At 40.3% G+C, this 19,661-nt stretch overlaps 3 protein-coding genes across 4 annotated transcripts; 2 read left to right on the top strand and 1 right to left on the bottom strand.

Moving 5' to 3' along the window:
- The first annotated feature begins 23 nt into the window (after positions 1–23).
- ehd2b (EH-domain containing 2b) lies at positions 24–6,825 on the top strand. Of its 2 annotated transcripts, XM_086262228.1 has the most exons (8): positions 24–535; positions 607–669; positions 1,772–2,237; positions 2,374–2,550; positions 3,519–3,634; positions 4,699–5,111; positions 5,217–5,381; positions 5,503–6,825. In XM_086262228.1, the coding sequence occupies exons 3-8, from the start codon at positions 2,017–2,019 to the stop codon at positions 6,049–6,051; spliced, it is 1,641 nt and encodes a 546-aa protein (XP_086118354.1). In that variant the 5' UTR covers positions 24–535; positions 607–669; positions 1,772–2,016; the 3' UTR covers positions 6,052–6,825. The 2 variants fall into 2 exon arrangements, with proteins under 2 accessions (XP_086118354.1, XP_086118355.1); XM_086262229.1 differs by having other exon boundaries at positions 38–669; positions 3,519–3,616.
- Positions 6,826–8,649: 1,824 nt separating this feature from the next.
- Positions 8,650–11,302, bottom strand: nup88 (nucleoporin 88). Its single transcript, XM_086262227.1, has one exon. The coding sequence runs from the start codon at positions 11,247–11,249 to the stop codon at positions 9,090–9,092; it is 2,160 nt and encodes a 719-aa protein (XP_086118353.1). The 5' UTR covers positions 11,250–11,302; the 3' UTR covers positions 8,650–9,089.
- Positions 11,191–15,844, top strand: psmd8 (proteasome 26S subunit, non-ATPase 8). Its single transcript, XM_086262238.1, has 8 exons — positions 11,191–11,209; positions 11,353–11,464; positions 12,769–12,841; positions 12,939–13,041; positions 13,132–13,297; positions 13,809–13,909; positions 14,356–14,467; positions 15,034–15,844. The coding sequence occupies exons 2-8, from the start codon at positions 11,360–11,362 to the stop codon at positions 15,169–15,171; spliced, it is 798 nt and encodes a 265-aa protein (XP_086118364.1). The 5' UTR covers positions 11,191–11,209; positions 11,353–11,359; the 3' UTR covers positions 15,172–15,844.
- The last annotated feature ends 3,817 nt before the right edge of the window (positions 15,845–19,661 follow it).

The following is a 19,661-nucleotide window of genomic DNA, read 5'->3' as shown; positions in this document are numbered from 1 at the left end:
GCATGTCTAAATCTAAGGCATGTGATTATACTGAAATACAACTATTGTAAAACAAGGAGCTTCCAAGGTATAGTCAAAAGATTGCAGAGTGAAGTTGTATATATTTAAAATGTGCATAAGGACTGTGGGAGATTTTGACTTTTTTTTTTTTTTTTTTTTTTTTTTTTTTTTAAAAAGCAACTCCACCCAAATTATTTATTCGCAACCCCCTCCTCCAGTCCACGCCCTCTAGCCACGACTTAGTTCATCCTTGCCCTGAGTAGAGTGTTAGTGCTGCCCACATATTGCCAGGCATCCCTGGAAGAGGAGGTGTATTAAACTTAGAGAAGCAAGCAAGGAGAGAGAGAAAAAAAAAATCCTCGGTGTGGTGCGCCTGTGTGTCTGAGTGTTTGCCTTGGGTTTTTTCAGCAAGCAGATTGGGAACCCTTTCCAGATGATCTGAAGCTCATCTGAAATACATTAAACCCAGGAGAAGAACGATCCTCTAATTCAGCTGCGTTGACGCTCCACTGAGGGTTCCTATTTGCTGTTAGAGGTACACCCATACATGTAGCTGCAGCTCCCCAAGAGACTGTTTTCATCTCCTTAAGCCAAAATATTTTCCAGGCTCCAGAGGGCAAGATTGGAGAGCTGGAGGGAACTCCCTGAAGAAGCCTGCATAATAACTTGGTAAATACTCCTTTTAAACTTTAAATGTGGCAGTAATGATTGGCTTGCATTTTAACTGAAAATATGTAGCTGTAATTGTAAAGTAGAGGGAAAACTAAGCTTTGATTTGGTATATAATGAGTGCAACAATTTATAAAGTAGCTAAATAACTTTCTGTATAGGCTTCTGATATTTTTCACTCCCCTGATACTTGCTGCTCTTGCACATTTCAATGTTACTTTCCATGTTCCAGGTCCAAAATTTTGTTGCAATTCCGGTGTGCAAACCCACGAGGCATTTTCCTTCATCCTTAAACATTATAAACGGATCCCAAAGCCTAAACCAGCTTTTTGATTTTCACAGTGAGACCATAAATCCACGTTTACTCGTACAGCTTGGCCGCAGCAGAACTTTTGTATATAATGGCTACATTTAATGCCTCTCCATTAGATCTCCAGGGTTCGCCATTTTGACAAGAGGGCTTTCCACACTGGTCTTATGACATGTCAGGACTGTGATTACTGTTTTCCTCGGGGGGAGATTTTTTAATATCCTAGTTTAAATTGGATTTGCAAGAGAAGCTCTTCACAGATGAGCTAACATCTGTTGACATGTGTCTTGCCTATCTTCCTTAATGTCAGTCTCTTTCTATAATGAGTTATGCCTTTGACTCTTAATCCAGGGTTTCTGTTTATATAGACTGCTGTAAAAAGATAATTACTCAAGGGTTACATTTGTTTTTCCATGAGAACACTATCTCCTGAGATGTCTCCTTGTATGAGCAGTCTGTGCACGAATTACATGTTCCACTTAGGGGAACTGCAGCGGATAAAAGAATGTCTTACTCATTTCACTGTAAAGGCATGAGCTGTGCCTGAGCAAATCCTGATGCAGGGCTGGGTTTGCAAGTTTTCCAACATGAACACCAACTTTTTCCAGGCATCCACTGAAAATGCTTGGCAGACTGAGGGTGGGCTGAAGTTTGCTTTAGATTCCACATTGTTTCTCTAGAATGTGGCAGACTTTGATCAAGCACACACAGGTTTCTTTTGGGATGTGGAGTTATCTCTTTTTTTCTGTTTGATTAAACCTCTACCTGCCTCATTTTCTCTCTGCGTTTCAGGATCTAAAGGTTTCAGTGTGTTGACTCAAAGGAGAAACTCCCAACTTTAAACTAAACACCAGCCCTATCGTTTCTCTAAGTGTGTGCAGAGAAGGGCTCAAGGACAAGTGAGCAGCATTCGTATAAATACAGGAAACACCTGAAGGTTTTTCCAAGGCTTGGCCACAGGAAATATAACTCCAAGCAACTGATATAACTCTGACACTGATTTTTGCAAGAAGCTCTCTATCCTCTTGTCAATCAATATGTCACGCTGGGGGAGAAAGAATGTGAAGAAGGCGCCTGAGGTGATCCACACTGTGACAGAGGGACTGAAGTCCCTGTACCGCGAGAAACTGCTGCCTCTGGAGCAGTACTATGGATTCCATGACTTCCATTCTCCTAGTTTGGAGGATGCAGATTTTGACAATAAGCCTATGGTGCTAGTTGTTGGACAGTACTCCACTGGAAAAACAACATTCATCAAGTAAGACACTACAATGCTATGGTATACATTTGCCCATTCTTATATCTCCTGAGTATTTCTACTTTATTTAAGTGACAGCAAATATAAACAAACAAACAAAACAAAACAAACTACAAGCTTTTTGTCTGATTTACAGGTATCTGCTGGAGCAGGATATTCCTGGGAGCAGGATAGGTCCTGAACCCACCACTGACTGCTTCACTGCCATCATGCATGGGGACGTGGAGTCAGTCATCCCAGGGAATGCCCTTATTGTAGACCCTAACAAGCCTTTCCGCAAACTCAATCCATTTGGAAACACCTTTCTCAACAGGTGAGAATCTGGCTTTTATTCACAGTGCGTTGTGATTTTTTTCCCCACTAAGCGAGACAGTTACATTTTAGCATGAAATAGGCAGAACATGTGAGAGAACTCATGGAGGGAAAACAGAGAAGGAGATATTAAGATTACGGAGAGTGTTTTAGCTCTGGAATTTCAAGTGCTTGTGCCAAATTTCAGAGGAGGAGGCACTTGCCTTATTTGTGGAAAAATGGTGAAACAGAGCGATATCACCCAAGAGGGTGATGAAAGTTCATGTACTCAGGCAGGAACTGCAATGTATTAAAGTTGAAAACTGAGGTTAGTGGGGTCTACAGCCTCTTAGGGTAAAGAGAAACACAGAAGTCACAGACTGTGGAGGGACTGGAGAAACTGTAGGACAAACGTGACGTTTATTCCTGTCATGTTTACTGCCCAAGCTGATGTTTTTCCACTGTTGTTAGCCAAGGAAGAAGTTACGTCTTACAGTGAAGTGAGGTACTAGAGGCATAGCCACGCAGGCCAGAAGTGACAGGAACTTAGAGTGCTTCTGTTAATGGGCTCCATCATGACATTCTGGTGCAAGTTTTCCAAGCATGCGTTCCTGTCTCCCTCAGCAGGGTATGTTTGAGAATGTATTTGCGTCTCTCCTTTTGCGTTGACTTCCTGTTCTAGGAACCAGTGGGCTCGTTAAGCCCATAAGCTGCAGGAAGCAGTGGTGTTGTTCTAAGCCCCACATCGTTAGCAGGCCTTATTGTTTGATTCTGGCAGTAATGGTCATTTTCCTTCAGGAAGCCCAGAGCAAAAGAGGCCTGCTTGCACACAATGGCCTTCAGTGGGAGGGACAGGGTGTGTGGACAGAGTGGCTTTCAATCTGCTCCTGAGATCGCTCTGGCTTTTTTTGATAAGAATTGACTATTTCCACATAATTTAGACTCTTAAACAATCTTATGTCATTCTTTGTTTGCTGATGAATATGCTAGATTCCAGTGTGCCCAAATGCCTAACCAGGTTCTGGAGAGCATCAGCATTATTGACACACCAGGGATCCTGTCTGGTGCCAAACAGAGAGTGAGCCGAGGTGAGGGAAAAGGCAAAGGTGAGGAGAGGGCATGGGGGGCCTGCAGAGACACACGTCCTTGAACATCAGCTCACAAACTCATCTCCTTGGCACGCCTGGCTAACTCATGGGACCAGTATGCTCTGTTGCAATGACATTTGGCAGCAGAGATAAAAAAAAAAAAACATCTCTGCAGTACACAGCAGCCATAAAATCATAATAAGGAACAGAAACAGTGCAGTCAATTCTGCGAGCACATCTGGAAGAATGTACTGTTGAGCATTAACTATCACAATCACCTCACACCATTTTGTTTTTTTCTAATTTAATATTCACTCATGCTCCAAGCAAACCATTATTCCAATCAATCTGCATGAGCAACTAACAAGTTTAAAGTGTCAGTATACCCAAATTATGAAAACATATTTCCTTGCTTACCGCTGGTGGTATTTAGCCATGTAAACAGTTTTGGTTTGATCACTAGAATTTTTTAAAATATTCATCTGCAAGATTTGCTTCTATATCCTAAGAGGATGGAAGTAAATAAGATGTTAAAAGAGAAGTCTCAGTTTCTCACTCAACAACAAATGGACTGGATTATTCAGAGATACTGAGATGCTCTTTTAAAAGTAGGCTACTACTTTTTTTTTTTTTTATCAGTTCTTGTGCTGTGTGTACCACAGTTCAGTTATCAAAAATTTAGAGATGTTTTCTTAAAACCAAAAAAGATAAAAACCAAAACTATCTATGTGGCCATCCCACAAAAAGTATGTGGAATGTGTTTTCTTTGGGGGGATTTTGATGAACTTATGATTTAGTAGAATCATGTTGATACAGATCAACCAGTGCCTGAAAAAATATTAACTAATTTATTAGACTTTCACTTTCATACATTAAGTCAAAGAATTCTTTTTCATTATGTCTTGCACAAAAATGAAGCCTCTGTGACCAGAAATTCAGTCTTTGGGATTTTACAGATTATAATCTTTAGGGTTTGTGTCTGTGTCGACCTTCTTCCCTCTCCTGACCCTTGTTTGTTCAATGCATACTCCACATTTAGGTCTACGGATGAATCAGTGATTGCATCTTTTTTGTTTAAACAGGGTATGACTTCCCAGCTGTACTGCGCTGGTTTGCAGAACGTGTGGACCGCATCGTCCTGCTGTTTGATGCTCACAAGCTAGAGATATCCGATGAGTTCTCTGAGGCCATCGGTGCCCTGAAAGGCAACGAAGACAAACTGCGTGTGGTGCTAAACAAAGCAGACATGGTGGGCACCCAGCAGCTGATGCGAGTGTATGGTGCCCTGATGTGGTCCCTGGGGAAGGTATTTGGCACTCCAGAGGTTCTACGTGTCTATATCGGCTCCTTCTGGGCAGAGCCATTGCTGGTGAACGACAACCGTAAGTTGTTTGAGCTGGAGGAGGAGGATCTCTTTGCTGATATTCAAAACCTTCCTCGAAATGCAGCCATACGCAAACTCAATGATCTGGTCAAGAGAGCCCGTCTGGTTAGGGTGAGCGAGTTGCATATTTGTTCACGTCTCAGCATGTTTTCATTAAATGATTATTCAGAAAGTCATATTGGTGCACTCTGTGTGTTTTATTTCTCTAAATCCTAGGTCCACGCCCACATCATCAGCCACCTGAAGCAGGAGATGCGTTCTGTCTTCAGGAAGGATAATAAAAAGAAGAATCTGATCTATCAGCTACCAGTTATTTTCTCCAAGATCCAGCTTCAGCACAACATTTCTGCTGGAGACTTTCCAGACTGTGCTAAGATGCAGGTTTGTTTGAAACACTGGCTTTGTTTACAAGCAACTTCTGTTAACTTGTGGTTACAACAGGAAAGTTTATTCTAATGTAACTATTAATCTAAGGACTAACACATTATTCTCATTTTTAAAGGAACAACTGATGGTTCATGATTTCACCAAGTTCAAATCCTTGAAGCCTAATCTGATGGCATCCTTGGATGAGTTGCTCTCCAGTGACATTGCCAAACTGATGCCCCTCCTGAGGCAAGAGGAGCTGGAAGCAGGTGATCAACCAGGTGTGCAGGGTGGTGCCTTCTTGGGGACCCGTGCTGGACCTTTCTCAGAAGGTGACCCCTTTGTTGAGGAAAATGGAGAGGGTTGTGAGGAGGAGGAAGATTGGGTGGTGACCAAAGACAAGCCCAAATATGATGAAATCTTCTACAACCTTGCTCCCAACGAGGGGAAACTAAGCGGCACCAAGGCAAAGGACTGGATGGTGAGCTCCCGCCTGCCCAACTCTGTTCTGGGTCGCATCTGGAAGCTCTCAGATGTCGATCGTGATGGCATGTTGGATGATGAAGAATTTGCCCTGGCCAGCCACCTAATTGAGGTCAAGCTGGAGGGTCATGGTCTTCCCCCTGAGCTTCCCAACCGTCTGATCCCACCCTCCAAACGTAGGCAGAAAGGCTCTGATGCATAGACCATCTACTGGCTGTCACACCTATGCTACTGTTGTATTTGCTCTTATTTTCCTGCAGACCCAAATCTAAACGTTGCATGTTAGGTATGCAACGTTTCTTCTGAGAATGATTATAATCTTGCACAATGAACATGCTGTATTTAAATATAAGTTGACAAACAAGGGCTTTCAGAAAAGGATTGTGTATAAGTCAAAGGATCTGTTTGCTTCTTCCCTTTGACTCCTCAAAGTTGGCTTTTTTATGATGAATATATATTTGCTGAGCAGAAATGAAAGGCTGAGTCTAAGTGAGCAAAAATCTGCATGTACTTTTAAAAACTCCAGAGCAATTTTATTCTTAAAAAAAAAACACCTTTTTTGACATTTTAACATTCCTTCAGTGTCTAGATATTAGAGATTATTTGTAGGAATATGCCTTTTTTCACATGTGATCAGTCCAGTGAAGCATCATTTAGAAATTTATTTTCAACTTATTTTGTTGTGTTTTCAGCATTTTCTTCTCCATGTAACAGAACAATCATGTACAAATCTAAAAATCTGAATGCATTTCACTCTGATGCTTTACATGTCACATTTTTGTGCTGAATTTATACATTATTTTGTAAATTGTCGCTGTTTACGTTGTATGTGCAGGATCAGGATCTGCGTTGCATAAAAGAACATTACATTCTCAACTAGACTGAATGAATGCCATGTTACTGACTACTGTACACAGCTCTGCCAACTGTTCTTATGTTAACAACCATTGTAACCAAATAAAACTACCTGACTGTGTCTAGTGTCTTTGGTTATTCTTTCATACAAGCAAAAACTTTTGTACAACTTGAAAAGGTTTTTAAACTTAGTTATCAAAATGCCTACAATCTGAAAATAAATAACCTAAAATGGAAGTAATAGCTATGGGGGTTTGATTTGACTCTTTTTCAACAACATTTTGTGTTTTATCAAGCTCACTTGGTCTCTCAGTGACAGACCACATAAACAGTGACTCACAGTCTCCTCTGCCAAGTCCCCATACCACCATTTTCCGAGGCTTGTCGTTCCCACCATCTGAAGCCTTTTTTCTGCCCCTCGTTCTCTTGCACATACACATGCAGTCTATTTGTACCCCTTCATCCCAGTTTAGTTCTATGTTTGCATTCACATTAGCCTCCCAGCACACAGTGTTTGGTTTTGGTGTAAACTATGTGGTATGAGCGTGAATGTGTCCTGTGTAGAGCTGCGTATTTCACATAAGAGTTTCAGGCTTTCCTAAAGAAGGAGTGGCCTCCCCGCCTTCTTTTTCCACTCCTCCATGGAAAGAAACACAAATGAGAAACAGAGGCAATGCAGCCCTTTCCTCGCAGCTCTCCAGCTTACAGTGACTCACATGTGAAGAATGTGGTGGGCTGGACTGGGAGTTATTAATATCTCCTTTCCTAGGGTCTGCTAACTTTCCTCAGGATCTAAACATTGTACCTTTATGAAAGAACTTAAAATTCCCCTTTTGGACTGTTCCCGAGTGAGCCCTGCTGTTTACCACACCCTCTTCTATGTATCTGAGAGAAAAAGTGTGAGGTGATGTGTGTGGAAAAAACAGCTAAATCATCATAAAGACATGCAGTTTCTTGACTAAAAATGCTCTCCTTGTATATTATTAAGTCACAGCTATCAACACCTTCTTAGAGAGTAAAAATAAATAAATCCCAATAGCAGTTTGAACAGTGCTTGTCTGTTATGTAAATAGTTATTCTGGGTCATAAACCATCTCAAATATTTGGTATTCAAATCAAGCTACCACTGCAACCCTGCAAGCAGCCTAAATTACAGTTGATGACCCCAGCGACGACAAAGATCCCCAACAATGAAGCTTACTCAACAAAACTGGGGTCTCCTTATACGTCACTGATTGTTTATGTGGGGAATTCCTCACTAGGAAACCTGTGGTGGAAGAAAAACTGAGGCCGTCAGCTCTGGAGATGGGGTGACACCTGGTGGATACAGGATTCTTGGCAATCTTATGCTGAAATTGTTCACTGGAGTTCCCAGCTGTAGATGGCAGACTGGAGGCATGCAGCTGTGCACATTGAAGGACATGTTCAGACACGGGAGAAAAAGTGAATCCCTAGTGTGTAGGAAGCCCTACTTGAATTTTAACATTGTTTACAATTTTGGCTTGCAATGTTTATTAAGACAATAACCAAGACAAAACAAATAATTTCCTGCCTTCTGTTTAGGAGTTATGCTCTTGCTGTGTCTCTTACTGGGGGCATGCTATGTATTGCATCTATGCTAAACATCCATATCAAACCAAACACTCACATGATTTTAGCCTCCTTTAGAAGTTCAAACATCTTGCCAGGACGTGGAATATTTAGTTCAGTTCACATTTGTTTGTTTTTTCGCAGTTAAATTACTAACTGGGACTTTCGTTGTGATGTTTGCATCTTCCCCGTTTACACAGGTTTTCTCCAAGTACTCTGGCAAATACAGCAACCAGCAGCTGTGAACGTGTCAGTTAATGCATGTCAATATAAAACTGTTAACTTGGATTTGTCTCTTAATATTTCTGCTTTTTGTAGCTATCCTACATTGAGACACAAACAAGTTTAATAATTTCAAGTTCATTTATTTATTTTTATGCAAAAAGGTGAGCAAACAAAATTGAAAACAGCTGTATAAGGTTAGTTTAGCACAAATTACTTTTAATTTTTCCTGCCTATACACGGGACATTAAACTGAGTATGTTAGTGATTCAATCATTAACATGTCAAAAATATTGATGTAGAAATATACAACTTTTTGTAAGAGAAAATCCAACCTTTTGTATTTCTGTATTCTGTATTAAGGAAAAACATTTAGTATGAAAGGTAAAGTTACACTAGCACATATAAGATATAGCATATAAGAAGATAGCACAACCACTTAGAGCTCAAGAACTCATTACAGCTTCTTATCAAATGTCAGAAAAACGGAAATGTAATAACGGTGCATTCCATGGAAAATTTGAAATATTTTCCCAACTATACAGAAAAAAAACTAGCATTTTTCTGCAGTGCTTAGAAACTAAAATGATTTTTGATGTCTTTGATCTGCTTCATCATGTCACCAATTTGCTGTCCTTGTTCTTTGAGGACATCCTGAACAACCTTCTTCTGGGGAGCGTTGAGGGAAACTGTTGCCCTAGTTCCGGGCATATCCTTGCCCACTTGTGTCTTCTGGTACTCCATCTTCATGTTCACCTGTCTGATGCAGTTTTCCAGGTGTTTCAGTTGATCATTGATGGTCTGCAGCTCCTTCTTCATTTCCTTTTCACTGTTTGACAGTATGGGTAGCTGGCTTTGCAGGCTACACAACACTTTCTTAACCCTGTTCATAATGGTTTCTTGGCGATACTTTGCATCTTCGTATTTATCAGCCAACCTTTCTGCTGCTTCTCTCAAACTCTTCCTCTCCTCCCTGCACAGAGACAAATCCTCCAGCTGCTTGTTCTTCTGGCCTGTCAGGAGTTTCACCCTCCTCTGCATCTCTTCACGAGCCATGTCCTGCTTGAGAATGTACTCCTCGCGGAACACCTGTGTGGCTCTGCTGAGGAGCTCCAGACACTCTGGAGGTGGTGGTGATGTGTCCTTGTCTCCAGCTTTAAGTACAAGAGGATTGGTGGAGCTCCGTGCCAGGATGTTGCGAATGTGCTGCTCAAAGGAGTCTTCGGCCAGCCCACGCAGAGGGGAGCTGGCAGAGCCCAGACCTGGGTGGGAGCAAAGCAGGGGAGGGGAAGGAGGGCGAATGGAGCTCAGAAGGGGTAACAGAATGCACTCGTAAGTGCTGGTGATGCAGATCATGGTGGCGCCCAAGGCAAGGTCAGACACAATCAAAAAACCACGAATTGGAGCCGACTGACTGGTCAGGAGCGGTCTGGTGCAAAGAATGTGCTCTACAATGCAGCGCTTCTCAGCAGCCAGCTCCTGGAGACTGTCCTTATCCTCCTCATCTGATTTAAGGAACCTCTGCAGCTTGTTGACCCAGATTAGCCCCACGCTGTGCACTCCTGCTTCATGGGTGCAATGATACCGGTGCTGACAGAGAGGGTCTCTGTGCAGTTTGATTGGACAGGTGAAATCAAACTCTTGCGGCTCCTCGTCCTCTCCCGTTGCCACTTTAAGTATGAGCTCTAGCTCAACACACTCAAACACATAAAGAGCTGGCACTGTCTCTGTGCCTCGGATCCACTTTTCCACTGCCCCCGTGTCATCCTCTTCTTCAGACTCCAGCACGACACAGTGATACAGTGTGCCAGTTTCTGTGGCGATGACCAAGATACTCGGAACACATGGCAGGCACAGAATGGCACAAGCATCATAGCCATAGTTATCCTCTGCTGCTGGATACATGGGGAGAGGTCCAACGGGTTTACTCAGACTTATACCGTTTACCTGGCTCGTGTAGTTCACATAGGTCTCCCCATTTTCGTAAAGAATATAGAGAGGGTAGACCAGCTGGTCTTTGGAGACCTGTCCTGCCAGCTGCCGAGGAGGGGATGAAATCGGCCCAAAGTCAAACGCCACTGCTATCTCTCCCAGAGAAGCTGCGTACGAATGCACCGGAGGGTCGAGGCTGCTCTCGTCTTCTGACTGCGACACTGGCAGGATTTTGGCCGGTGTCTGCGGAGACTTCAAGCTGTAAAATCTGATCGTGTTGTCTGAAGTGAGCAGCACCATATGTGGCTCGTCAGTCTCGCTAGGGTACCAAGCAGCCTGTCGCAGACTGACCGACGGTGAGCTGGTGAAGAAGCGCTCCGCCACCGGGATGGTCTTGCAGTTGATTTTGCTGCGTCCGCCTTCAAACTCGGACCTCTTGCCCCACCGCAGAGGAAGCTCCAGGACCGAGACGCCTCGTTGACCGACCAGCGCGACATGGTGCTGTGTCGGGCTCACCAGCACCTGGCACACTTCAAAGAGCGGCGGGTTGATGCACAGCAAGGTCTGATACTTCCCGCTACCGGAGCTCTCCTCTGAGTTTAAGTGCCGCAGGTTGGTTGTGTAAAACACGCGGTCTGAATCGTCCCACACGAACAAATCCGCTCCCAAACAAAACGTGAGGTTCTTAGCGATCCCTCTTTCACTCGAGGTGCACTCCAAATCCAACTTCTCGCGTATTATTTTGAATATCGTGTGATTCGGTAAATCATTGAGCCACCGTTCTGAATTGAGTGCCGCCATCTTGATCAACTGTCTGATTTCTGAAGGAAGCAGTAACGTGTTTTGGTTTTTTTCACGACAGTCATTTAACGTGTTACGGTGGCCGGTGTCGTATATTTTGCAGAATCACCATGGCGCTGAAAGAGACCGCTGGGCTGTATGAGACACTTAAAGCGGAGTGGAACAAGAAAAATCCAAACCTAAACAAATGTGGAGACCTTCTGAGCAAGCTTAAGGTAAAGTCGCACATTTGCTTGTCCAGGGTTGATTGTAGGAAGGAAGTCTTTCTATTTGTAAACGTTAGCACTATTAGCAAACAGATTGCTAACTTACGCTAGCCCAGCTAACGCTGTACGTTAACGTCAGTAACTGGATAAACACCGATAATTAAATTAATTTTGGTTGAATAGTGTAGAGTTTTCACTTGCTAACTACAAACCAATGTTTGGAGAGGGATCGAACAATATCATCATTTTAGGATAATGATGAAACAAATGATTAACTTAGTCAATGAAAGCTAACGTCATTGTACCTTTCGTTAGCTCAGTTTTCTGTTTGGCAAGTTTAAGCCGAGTTGAAAGAGGTATCACTAAAAAGAAGAACCTTTTTTTCTTTGCTTTTTTTTTTAAAGTGACTCGTGATAAGGACATCAGCAAAGATGTTTTTCGTATTCAAAAATTGTTCGTATATACAACCAGTTTTGCAAGGCAAAGTCAGTCAAATCTGTTATATTTCTATTAAGAAGCAACCATTATGAAAGTTATATTAGCCTATATATAAAATACACCTATTCAATTCAATCAATTCCACGTTTGGTACAGCCACTTGGAGATAAAGAGCTCATTGCAGCTTCTTGTTAAATGACAAAAAATACAAATGTAATAACCAAGTGCATTCCAAGGGGAATCTGAAACGTCCCCCCTAACTATACACAACTAGCATTCTCTTCAATGCTTAAAAACAAAAAGGGTTCTTGATATCTTTGGTTTGGTTCATCATGTCACCAGTTTGCTGTCCTTGTTTACTAAGGACATCCTATTGGACAACTTCTGGTGGGTATAAATGATAATGTTGGGGAAATTTCACATTCACAAAACAAGGTGGACCATCTCCAAGTCAAGCTTTATTCATTTTTTAAATTAGGAACTATTACTATTACAACACGGCACTATAGTTAAGATCTTGAAAAGGGAAAAAAACTGTTACAATAAAATATAACTTTGATAAATTAGATTGTTAATGCTTGTTACAGCTTTTTCCTCTGTATCTTGTGTTCTTCCTTGTTTCTTCCTTTTTTCTTGTGATATAACCCTGGCATTGAGATGCTCTGTATATGTAATTGTTATTTTTTTAAAACAGAGTTTGACTGAGAAACGAAGGAAAAAAGTTTCAACAGGAGTCTGACATCAAAATAAATGTTTTATAAGGTTGTCTAGGTTGTTAGAACTCAATGAAAACCAACTTTGGGGTTTGTTCTGTTACAAATGATGTGTTGTAATTTAGATTTACATTGTTACATTTATCTTTTCTTTTTAAACAGATTTCATTGTTGGATCTGAACTTTTTACCTACCAGTGGATCCTCTCTCACCAAGCAGCAGCTCATTTTAGCTCGTGAGTACCTGCAAATCAAGCTGCCACAAGTTAACACAACAGCTTTTTAAGTTACTTGCAAAATAATTTCTAAGTACAATTTATGTTTGTATTTTAGGTGATGTACTTGAAATAGGAGCCTTATGGAGCATCCTCAAGAAGGACATCCCATCCTTTGAGCGATACATGGCCCAGCTAAAATGTTACTACTTTGATTACAAGTAAATGCCACTTTCTCTTAGAGAATTTGTTGCCCAAGATTGAGGTCTTTTTGTAACTGAAGTAATTATTTACATCTTTTTCTTTTTTAGGGAAGAGCTGCCTGAAGCTGCTTACATGCATCAGTTACTTGGACTGAACCTGCTCTTCCTGCTTTCGCAGAATCGCGTGTCTGAGTTTCACACAGAACTCGAAAGATTGAGTGCTAGAGATATTCAGACCAACGTGTACATCAGACACCCAGTGTCTCTAGAGCAGGTGCTATAGCTTACTTATGGACAATGCCTGATTTTGATTTGGATGATTTTTATTGTGTAATATCAGGTGTTAAAGAAAAAAAAAATTTGTGTGTCCAATTGGAAATTTGTACCCGTAAATTGCTCAAAATTAGTGATATATATATGCATGCATGCTAGCATTAGTGTTAACTTGAAATTATAGAAGCTACATTTGTAAAATAGTTTTGATCCTACAATAGATGTTGCATCAGAGGGTTATGTTTGACTGCTATTTGCAGTAATTCCTTTATATGCTTCACTAAGATTTAATAGATTGCTTTTGGCCTGAGGTAGATCGATGTGTGCTCTGATATTTTATACCCATTATGTATTTAAAGGTGTATATATATTAATTTACACAAACTAAATATTTATTTGGACAAATGCTTGGCTTATTGGAGTTTTACTTATACACAATAATTTAAGTCCTGTTATAGTAACTTTGATGTAAATGCAATCTTAATATTTTATTCTCTCTCTGCTAATTTCAGTACTTGATGGAGGGAAGCTACAACAAAGTATTCCTAGCCAAAGGCAACATCCCTGCTGAGAGCTACACCTTTTTTATAGATATTCTTCTGGACACAATTCGGTAAGGACCATAATGATTTCTATGCCTTTTACACATTCTGCATTCGTTGTGAATTTTAAAATATTTATCAGTAGCCTACAACCACATAACAACAGTTAGGTGTGCAAAAGCTATTTTAATCCATTTTACATAGTTGCAGTGAATAGTGTAAAGACAACTCAACACAACAAACACAATGATTTATTTTACTCTCATAGTTGTACCAATACTTTAACCTGAGCAAATGTGAAATAGATGGCAGTTTAAACACCTTTTTAAACAATATCTTTCCTGTCTTTGTCTAATTTTTAATGTTTTCTTGATTTGTACTGTGAACTCTGGGGGGAAAAACAACTTCATTTCACTGTGTTGTGCCATAATAATGTAGAAATGTATAAAACGTCATTAAAAATACAACTCTGTCCTTTGAAGATGACTTTAACTAAAGCTGACCTTTTCAATTGCAGCGACGAGATTGCAGGTTGCATAGAGAAGGCGTATGAGCAGATCCAGTTCAGTGAAGCTACCCGTGTGCTTTTCTTCAGTTCCCCCAAAAAGATGACAGATTATGCCAAGAAGGTAAGTCTGTTTTCATTTGGGAATCAAGCCTGTAGTCAAATCCAGATATTATGAGGAGGAGACATTAGATTCCTGCTGTGATAACATGATTTAAAGAAATTAAGTTCCTGCTTAACTCTGTTGCTTCTGCTTATGCAAATGCTTATTAAGATTTATTAGGTAAACACTGGCTGTCAGGTGGCCTTGGTGCCTGAAATATTTATGTAAAGTCTAAGTTGGTTCTTAATCAACGTGTTATGTTGTAGATGTCATTATGATTGGATATAGGAAGGGGAGTTGTCAGAAACTGGCTTGTTAATATACAGGAAAATGTCCCTCCAGATGTTAGATAAAATTTGTGCATAGGCAGAACCTGAAAAATAAGTAATATTCATAACATCAGATGGAAAAGATACATTTTACTGTTTGTTTTCAGATGTTCCTTAACAAGTTGTCTATAATTAAAATAAAAATCCTTCCTAGATTATTGCATGTAATAAGTCAAATAACTACATAAGCAATCTGTAACTGTTGATTTTCATTTTATTTTTTATTTGTTTAAATGAATACATTTTCCCCCATTTCAGAGAGGATGGAATTTGAGTGCAGATGGCTATTACTCTTTCACCAATCAGCAACAGCGGACAGAAGAGGTGAACATCCCTTCTACTGAGCTGGCACAACAGGTCATCGAATACGCACGACAGCTGGAAATGATTGTGTAATCCGCCCCCAGGAACACACTCAACCATGTACAGATGCACTCAGACAAACACGCCACTGGTCCAGTATACATCCAGTCAGCTCAAACACAGTTTCACTAAGGGATATGACTTCCTTTATTGCCAGAGTGGTTTATTTGTTTCCTATGCCTCACAAATCAACTGGCATCCATTATTCCTGTTTTCCCAAATCTACCTGGAAGTCTGACAGATTGGTTTTTATTTTAATACAAAACCCCCCACTGAAAATATCACCTTTGGTCTAATTAGCAGTTGCTATATAAATATCTATATTGCAGACATGTGAGAGTCTGAGTGTTTAAAGCCGGTTCTTTTATTCAAAATACCATCTGTCCAACGTTAAACTTTAGTTTTCTTTAGTCATTCCCAGATATTTCTTTTAAACACTGGGTCTCTTCTTTTTCAACTGTAAGAAAATTTAAAGTCATCACCCTAATTTTGGTATTCAGTGTCAAACAACTGTCAATAAACTCACCATTTTTTTCCCTGAACTTCAAATTCTTTTTGTATCAAAGTTTTCTCTCCTGGGTAGAACAAAAATAAATGTATTGCCCTTGCCTTGTATCTAAAATTGCCACTGAAGTTTGTGTTTGACTCTTCCTCACTAGACATTTTGTAAACACATTGATCTACAATAAATGATTCATAAAACAAACTTTTTGCATGTTAGTGTTGTGTTCTTTATACATTTCTAACTTTCCCCAGAATTAAGCCACTGATAGCAGCTCAATAGTAATGCCTTCTTTCATTGGTCAGTGTCTTTTCTAGTCTCTTTCAATGTTGAGTAAGCTGGATGCAGCTGGTGCATTTGGAAGTGGAATCAAAAATAGAATTACTGATTATTAACCAATGGTACAAAGGAAAATATAAGGAAGAGTAAAATGCTTGAACTTTCATCTTAAGGGTAAGATTGGGTCCTAGTTACGATCACATAGTTATTCAGATTTTATTAATGATAGCCAGATTCCTTATGTTGAACGTATACTATACCATACCATACCACATGTCTCCTGTGCACTTCTTTGGGTGCTAAGCATGTTTTGGTTATTCTGACATGCCAGAGGTGGTGTTGGATATCTGACTTCAGAGCACCCAGCAACTGGTGATGATGCAATTGAAATAAATATCCATTCAGTTATTCATTATCCCTTTCTGCAATTATGAAAAAAGATTTAAAACAGACTATTTTTCTTTTATTTGTGGTATGTTGTTTTAGTTTCATTGTACAACTCCTTTAATCCACGATTGTTGGGTTTTTTTGGTTGCTTGTTTTTAAGAGATGTGAATTGCACTTGGAGCTGATGCAGCTTGTGGGATTTGTGTTACTGGGTCACAGTCTTGTGAATCTTTTCATTGCTTCAGAGGGGCAAACTAAATGGTAAATGGCCTGTATTTGTATAGCGCTTTACACAACCAGTCATCCACCCATACATTCACACGCTGGTGATGGCAAGCTACATTGTAGCCACAGCCACTCTGGGGCGCACTGACAGAGGCGAGGCTGCCGGACACTGGCACCACCGGGCCCTCTGACCACCACCAGTAGGCAACGGGTGAAATGTCTTGCCCAAGGACACAACGACCGAGACTGTCCAAGCTGGGACTCAAACCGGCAACCTTCTGATAACAAGGCAAACTCCCAACTCTTGAGCCACAATCGCTCAGGAATTGAGTCCATCAATCTGTGTATTGTTTCACTGCCATTGCTGGGTTTCATTTGATTTATACTTATTTTCCTGATTGTATTAATTTGTAGGCCATTTAAGCAAATTAAGGTGTTATGTGGCCAGGTAGAGGTTTGTAAGAGCATTGTGAATAAGATATGTAAGTTTTGAATCATTAGTAATATTTTGTGTATTCAAATAACCTTAAAATGACAGATTAACCAAAAAACAAAACAAAAATAAACTGGTTTCACGGTGGAAGTTTAGTTTTTTGAGTACTTGGATGTGTAATGACGCTGCCATGTTTTGTCATTGCCTTACACTTACCGGCCACTTTTTAAGTTACACCGGTTTGAATGATTCGACATTTGTATTAACAATCAATCTGTTCAATCCTTTAGGCATGGTTAAGATGACTTGCTGAAGTTCAAAATGAGCATCAGTATGGGGAGGAAAGGTGATTTAACTCACCTTTAATTAACTTGAGTGGTTAGGTATGGTTCTTGCTGTTGGTGAGTGTCTTAGAAACTGCTGATCTACTGGGAAATTCTCACATCCATCTCCTGGTCACAGGAAAATGGCAAGACTCCTTCAAACTGTGAAGAAAGGAAACATTTTTTTAAGGAAGGAAACAGTAACTAAAATAACCAGTTGCAACCAAGGTATGCGAAACAGCAAATGGGCTACAGCAGTAGAAGACCACACAGGGTACCACTTTGGTCAGCTAAGAACGAAACGGTTCTAATTCCACAAGTCGCCAATAGGATAATCCAAGAGTCAAAAAATATTTTGTGGTCTGATGAGTCTCAATTTCTGCTGCAACATTTGGGGTCAGAATTTAGCATAAAGGACATGAAGTGTGGATTCATCCTGCATTGAATCAGTAGCTTAGACTGCTTCTAGTGGTTTAATAGCGTGGGTGATATCTTCTTGACACACCTTGGCCCCTTTAGTACCAACTGAACATCTTTCAAACACTATAGTCGGTCTTAATATTGTTGCTGTCCACCTCTTTGTTACTAAAGTGTGCCCATCTTAGCTGCTTTCACGAGCTTAAAATATATCACATTGGTTTGCTGACCATATCAATGTCAGGTTCACTGTGTTGAAATGAACTCCACAGTCACCTGACCTCAATCCAACAGAGAATCTTTGAGAAGTGGTGGAAAAGGGAGATCTACATGATGCATATTGCATCTGATAAAACTGCAATGCTATTCCATGAATGAATTAAAGTGAAATTGTGGTGTGCCTCCAAACACATAGAGATCATGACATGGTGCTGGACGTAGTTTGGAAAAATGCAGTATGTGATATAGCATATAGTTAGGGCTGGATCAGGTGACCCTGAATCCTCCCTTAGTTATGCTGCAATAGACGTAGGCTGCCAGGGGATTCCCATGATGCATTGAGTTTTTCCTTTCCAGTCACCTTTCTCACTCACTATGTGTTAATAGACCTCTCTGCATTGAATTGTACCTGCTATTAATCTCTGTCTCTCTTCCACAGCATGTATTTATCCTGTTTTCCTTCTCTCAGCCCAACCGGTTGCAGCAGATGGCCCCGCCCCTCCCTGAGCCTGGTTCTGCCGGAAGTTTCTTCCTGTTAAAATGGAGTTTTTCCTCCCCACTGTCGCCATAGTGCTCGCTCATAGGAGGTCATATGATTGTTGGTTTTTTCTCTAGGATCTCTAGGATCTACTTTACAATATAAAGCGCCTTGAGGCGACTGTTGTTGTGATTTGGCGCTGTATAAATTAAATTGAATTGAATTGATCCACCCCCCCCCCCCCAAAATTATAATATCTTAAATACCTGTCTCTGCACTGTTAATACCTGACATTTTGGCGAATAACGAGCTCATATTGTTGTTGTTGTTAGTAGTAGGTTATTGTTACTAAAATTAGTAAATTATGTCAAGGTTTAACATTAAATATGTTTTGGGTTAGCCTTCATGAAATATTTTTTCTAAACTAACTTAAAAGTGATGAAGACACATAAAACATAGATTCGTTTGTGATTGCGTCTGAGCCGTTTATTAAGGGACTGTCCGTGGTGCTGAAAACTAACCTTGGGTATTTAAACACAACATCTTCTACAGAACTACAAGAGCGAGACAGACCACTATCACCAAGAGAGTTGGCTTAAAGGGATTAGTTTGGTTACTCTAATAGTGTAAGTCCTTTATCTTGTAAAGTGCCGTGAGATTATGTTTTTTGCATTTAAAAGAATTGTACATGTTAAAGTTGTGAGAACCTGTGTGTTTAAATCAGGTTATTTTTCTGATGTAACATAACTGAGCTTCAGGGATGAATGAAAAAGTAATCTCTTTCTCAACTTAAGAAAAAATTTCTTTTCACGCTTGATTTCCAAGAATCTCCATTGTCTGGTATGTTGTTGTTAATTCACACTTACTTTTTTTCTTTTAAATTAAAATGCTAAATGGATTAGAGGGACTGAACGGACAGTAGAAAGTTAATTTATAATAAGTGAATTTGATGGACATGGAATAGGCTCACGCTATAATTTTCATTAAAGAGACATTAAAAACACGTGGCAGCAATGCCTATCATTGCCGCTTTACATTACAGTTCTCATTGTGGTATTTCTGCTTTAACTCAAAGCAGTCCAAGGACATTGTGAAGAATTGCAGGAATTTTAACGGAAAGAGACAAAACATAGCTGGGCTACTTTTCTCAAACGTCGTGAGAAAGCAGTCTTTATGAATAGCTACAGTGCAGCATAATTTTTACAAGTGCATTTGGTGTATTTATGGCCTTAGAGTTGAAAACTAAAATGATTAGTGGCC

The sequence above is a fragment of the Aulonocara sp. 'chitande type north' Nkhata Bay genome, linkage group LG14 (genome assembly GCF_057382095.1).
Source record: "Aulonocara sp. 'chitande type north' Nkhata Bay isolate Kocher_YH1m ecotype deep benthic linkage group LG14, A_spYH_male_GT1.1, whole genome shotgun sequence".
Lineage (NCBI taxonomy): Eukaryota > Metazoa > Chordata > Actinopteri > Cichliformes > Cichlidae > Aulonocara > Aulonocara sp. 'chitande type north' Nkhata Bay.
The sequence above is the reverse complement of the archived record's forward strand: the minus strand, read 5'-3'. Positions and strand labels throughout refer to the sequence as shown.

Coding starts and splice junctions, on each gene's coding strand:
- nup88 (XM_086262227.1), bottom strand. CDS start 11,249: ATGGCGGCACTCAATTCAGAACGGTGGCTCAATGATTTACCGAATCAC.
- psmd8 (XM_086262238.1), top strand. CDS start 11,360: ATGGCGCTGAAAGAGACCGCTGGGCTGTATGAGACACTTAAAGCGGAG. Junction 13,298..13,808: donor ACCCAGTGTCTCTAGAGCAG/GTGCTATAGCTT, acceptor TGCTAATTTCAG/TACTTGATGGAGGGAAGCTA. Junction 14,468..15,033: donor TGACAGATTATGCCAAGAAG/GTAAGTCTGTTT, acceptor CCCCCATTTCAG/AGAGGATGGAATTTGAGTGC.
- ehd2b (XM_086262228.1), top strand. CDS start 2,017: ATGTCACGCTGGGGGAGAAAGAATGTGAAGAAGGCGCCTGAGGTGATC. Junction 3,635..4,698: donor AGGTGAGGGAAAAGGCAAAG/GTGAGGAGAGGG, acceptor TTGTTTAAACAG/GGTATGACTTCCCAGCTGTA. Junction 5,382..5,502: donor CAGACTGTGCTAAGATGCAG/GTTTGTTTGAAA, acceptor TCATTTTTAAAG/GAACAACTGATGGTTCATGA.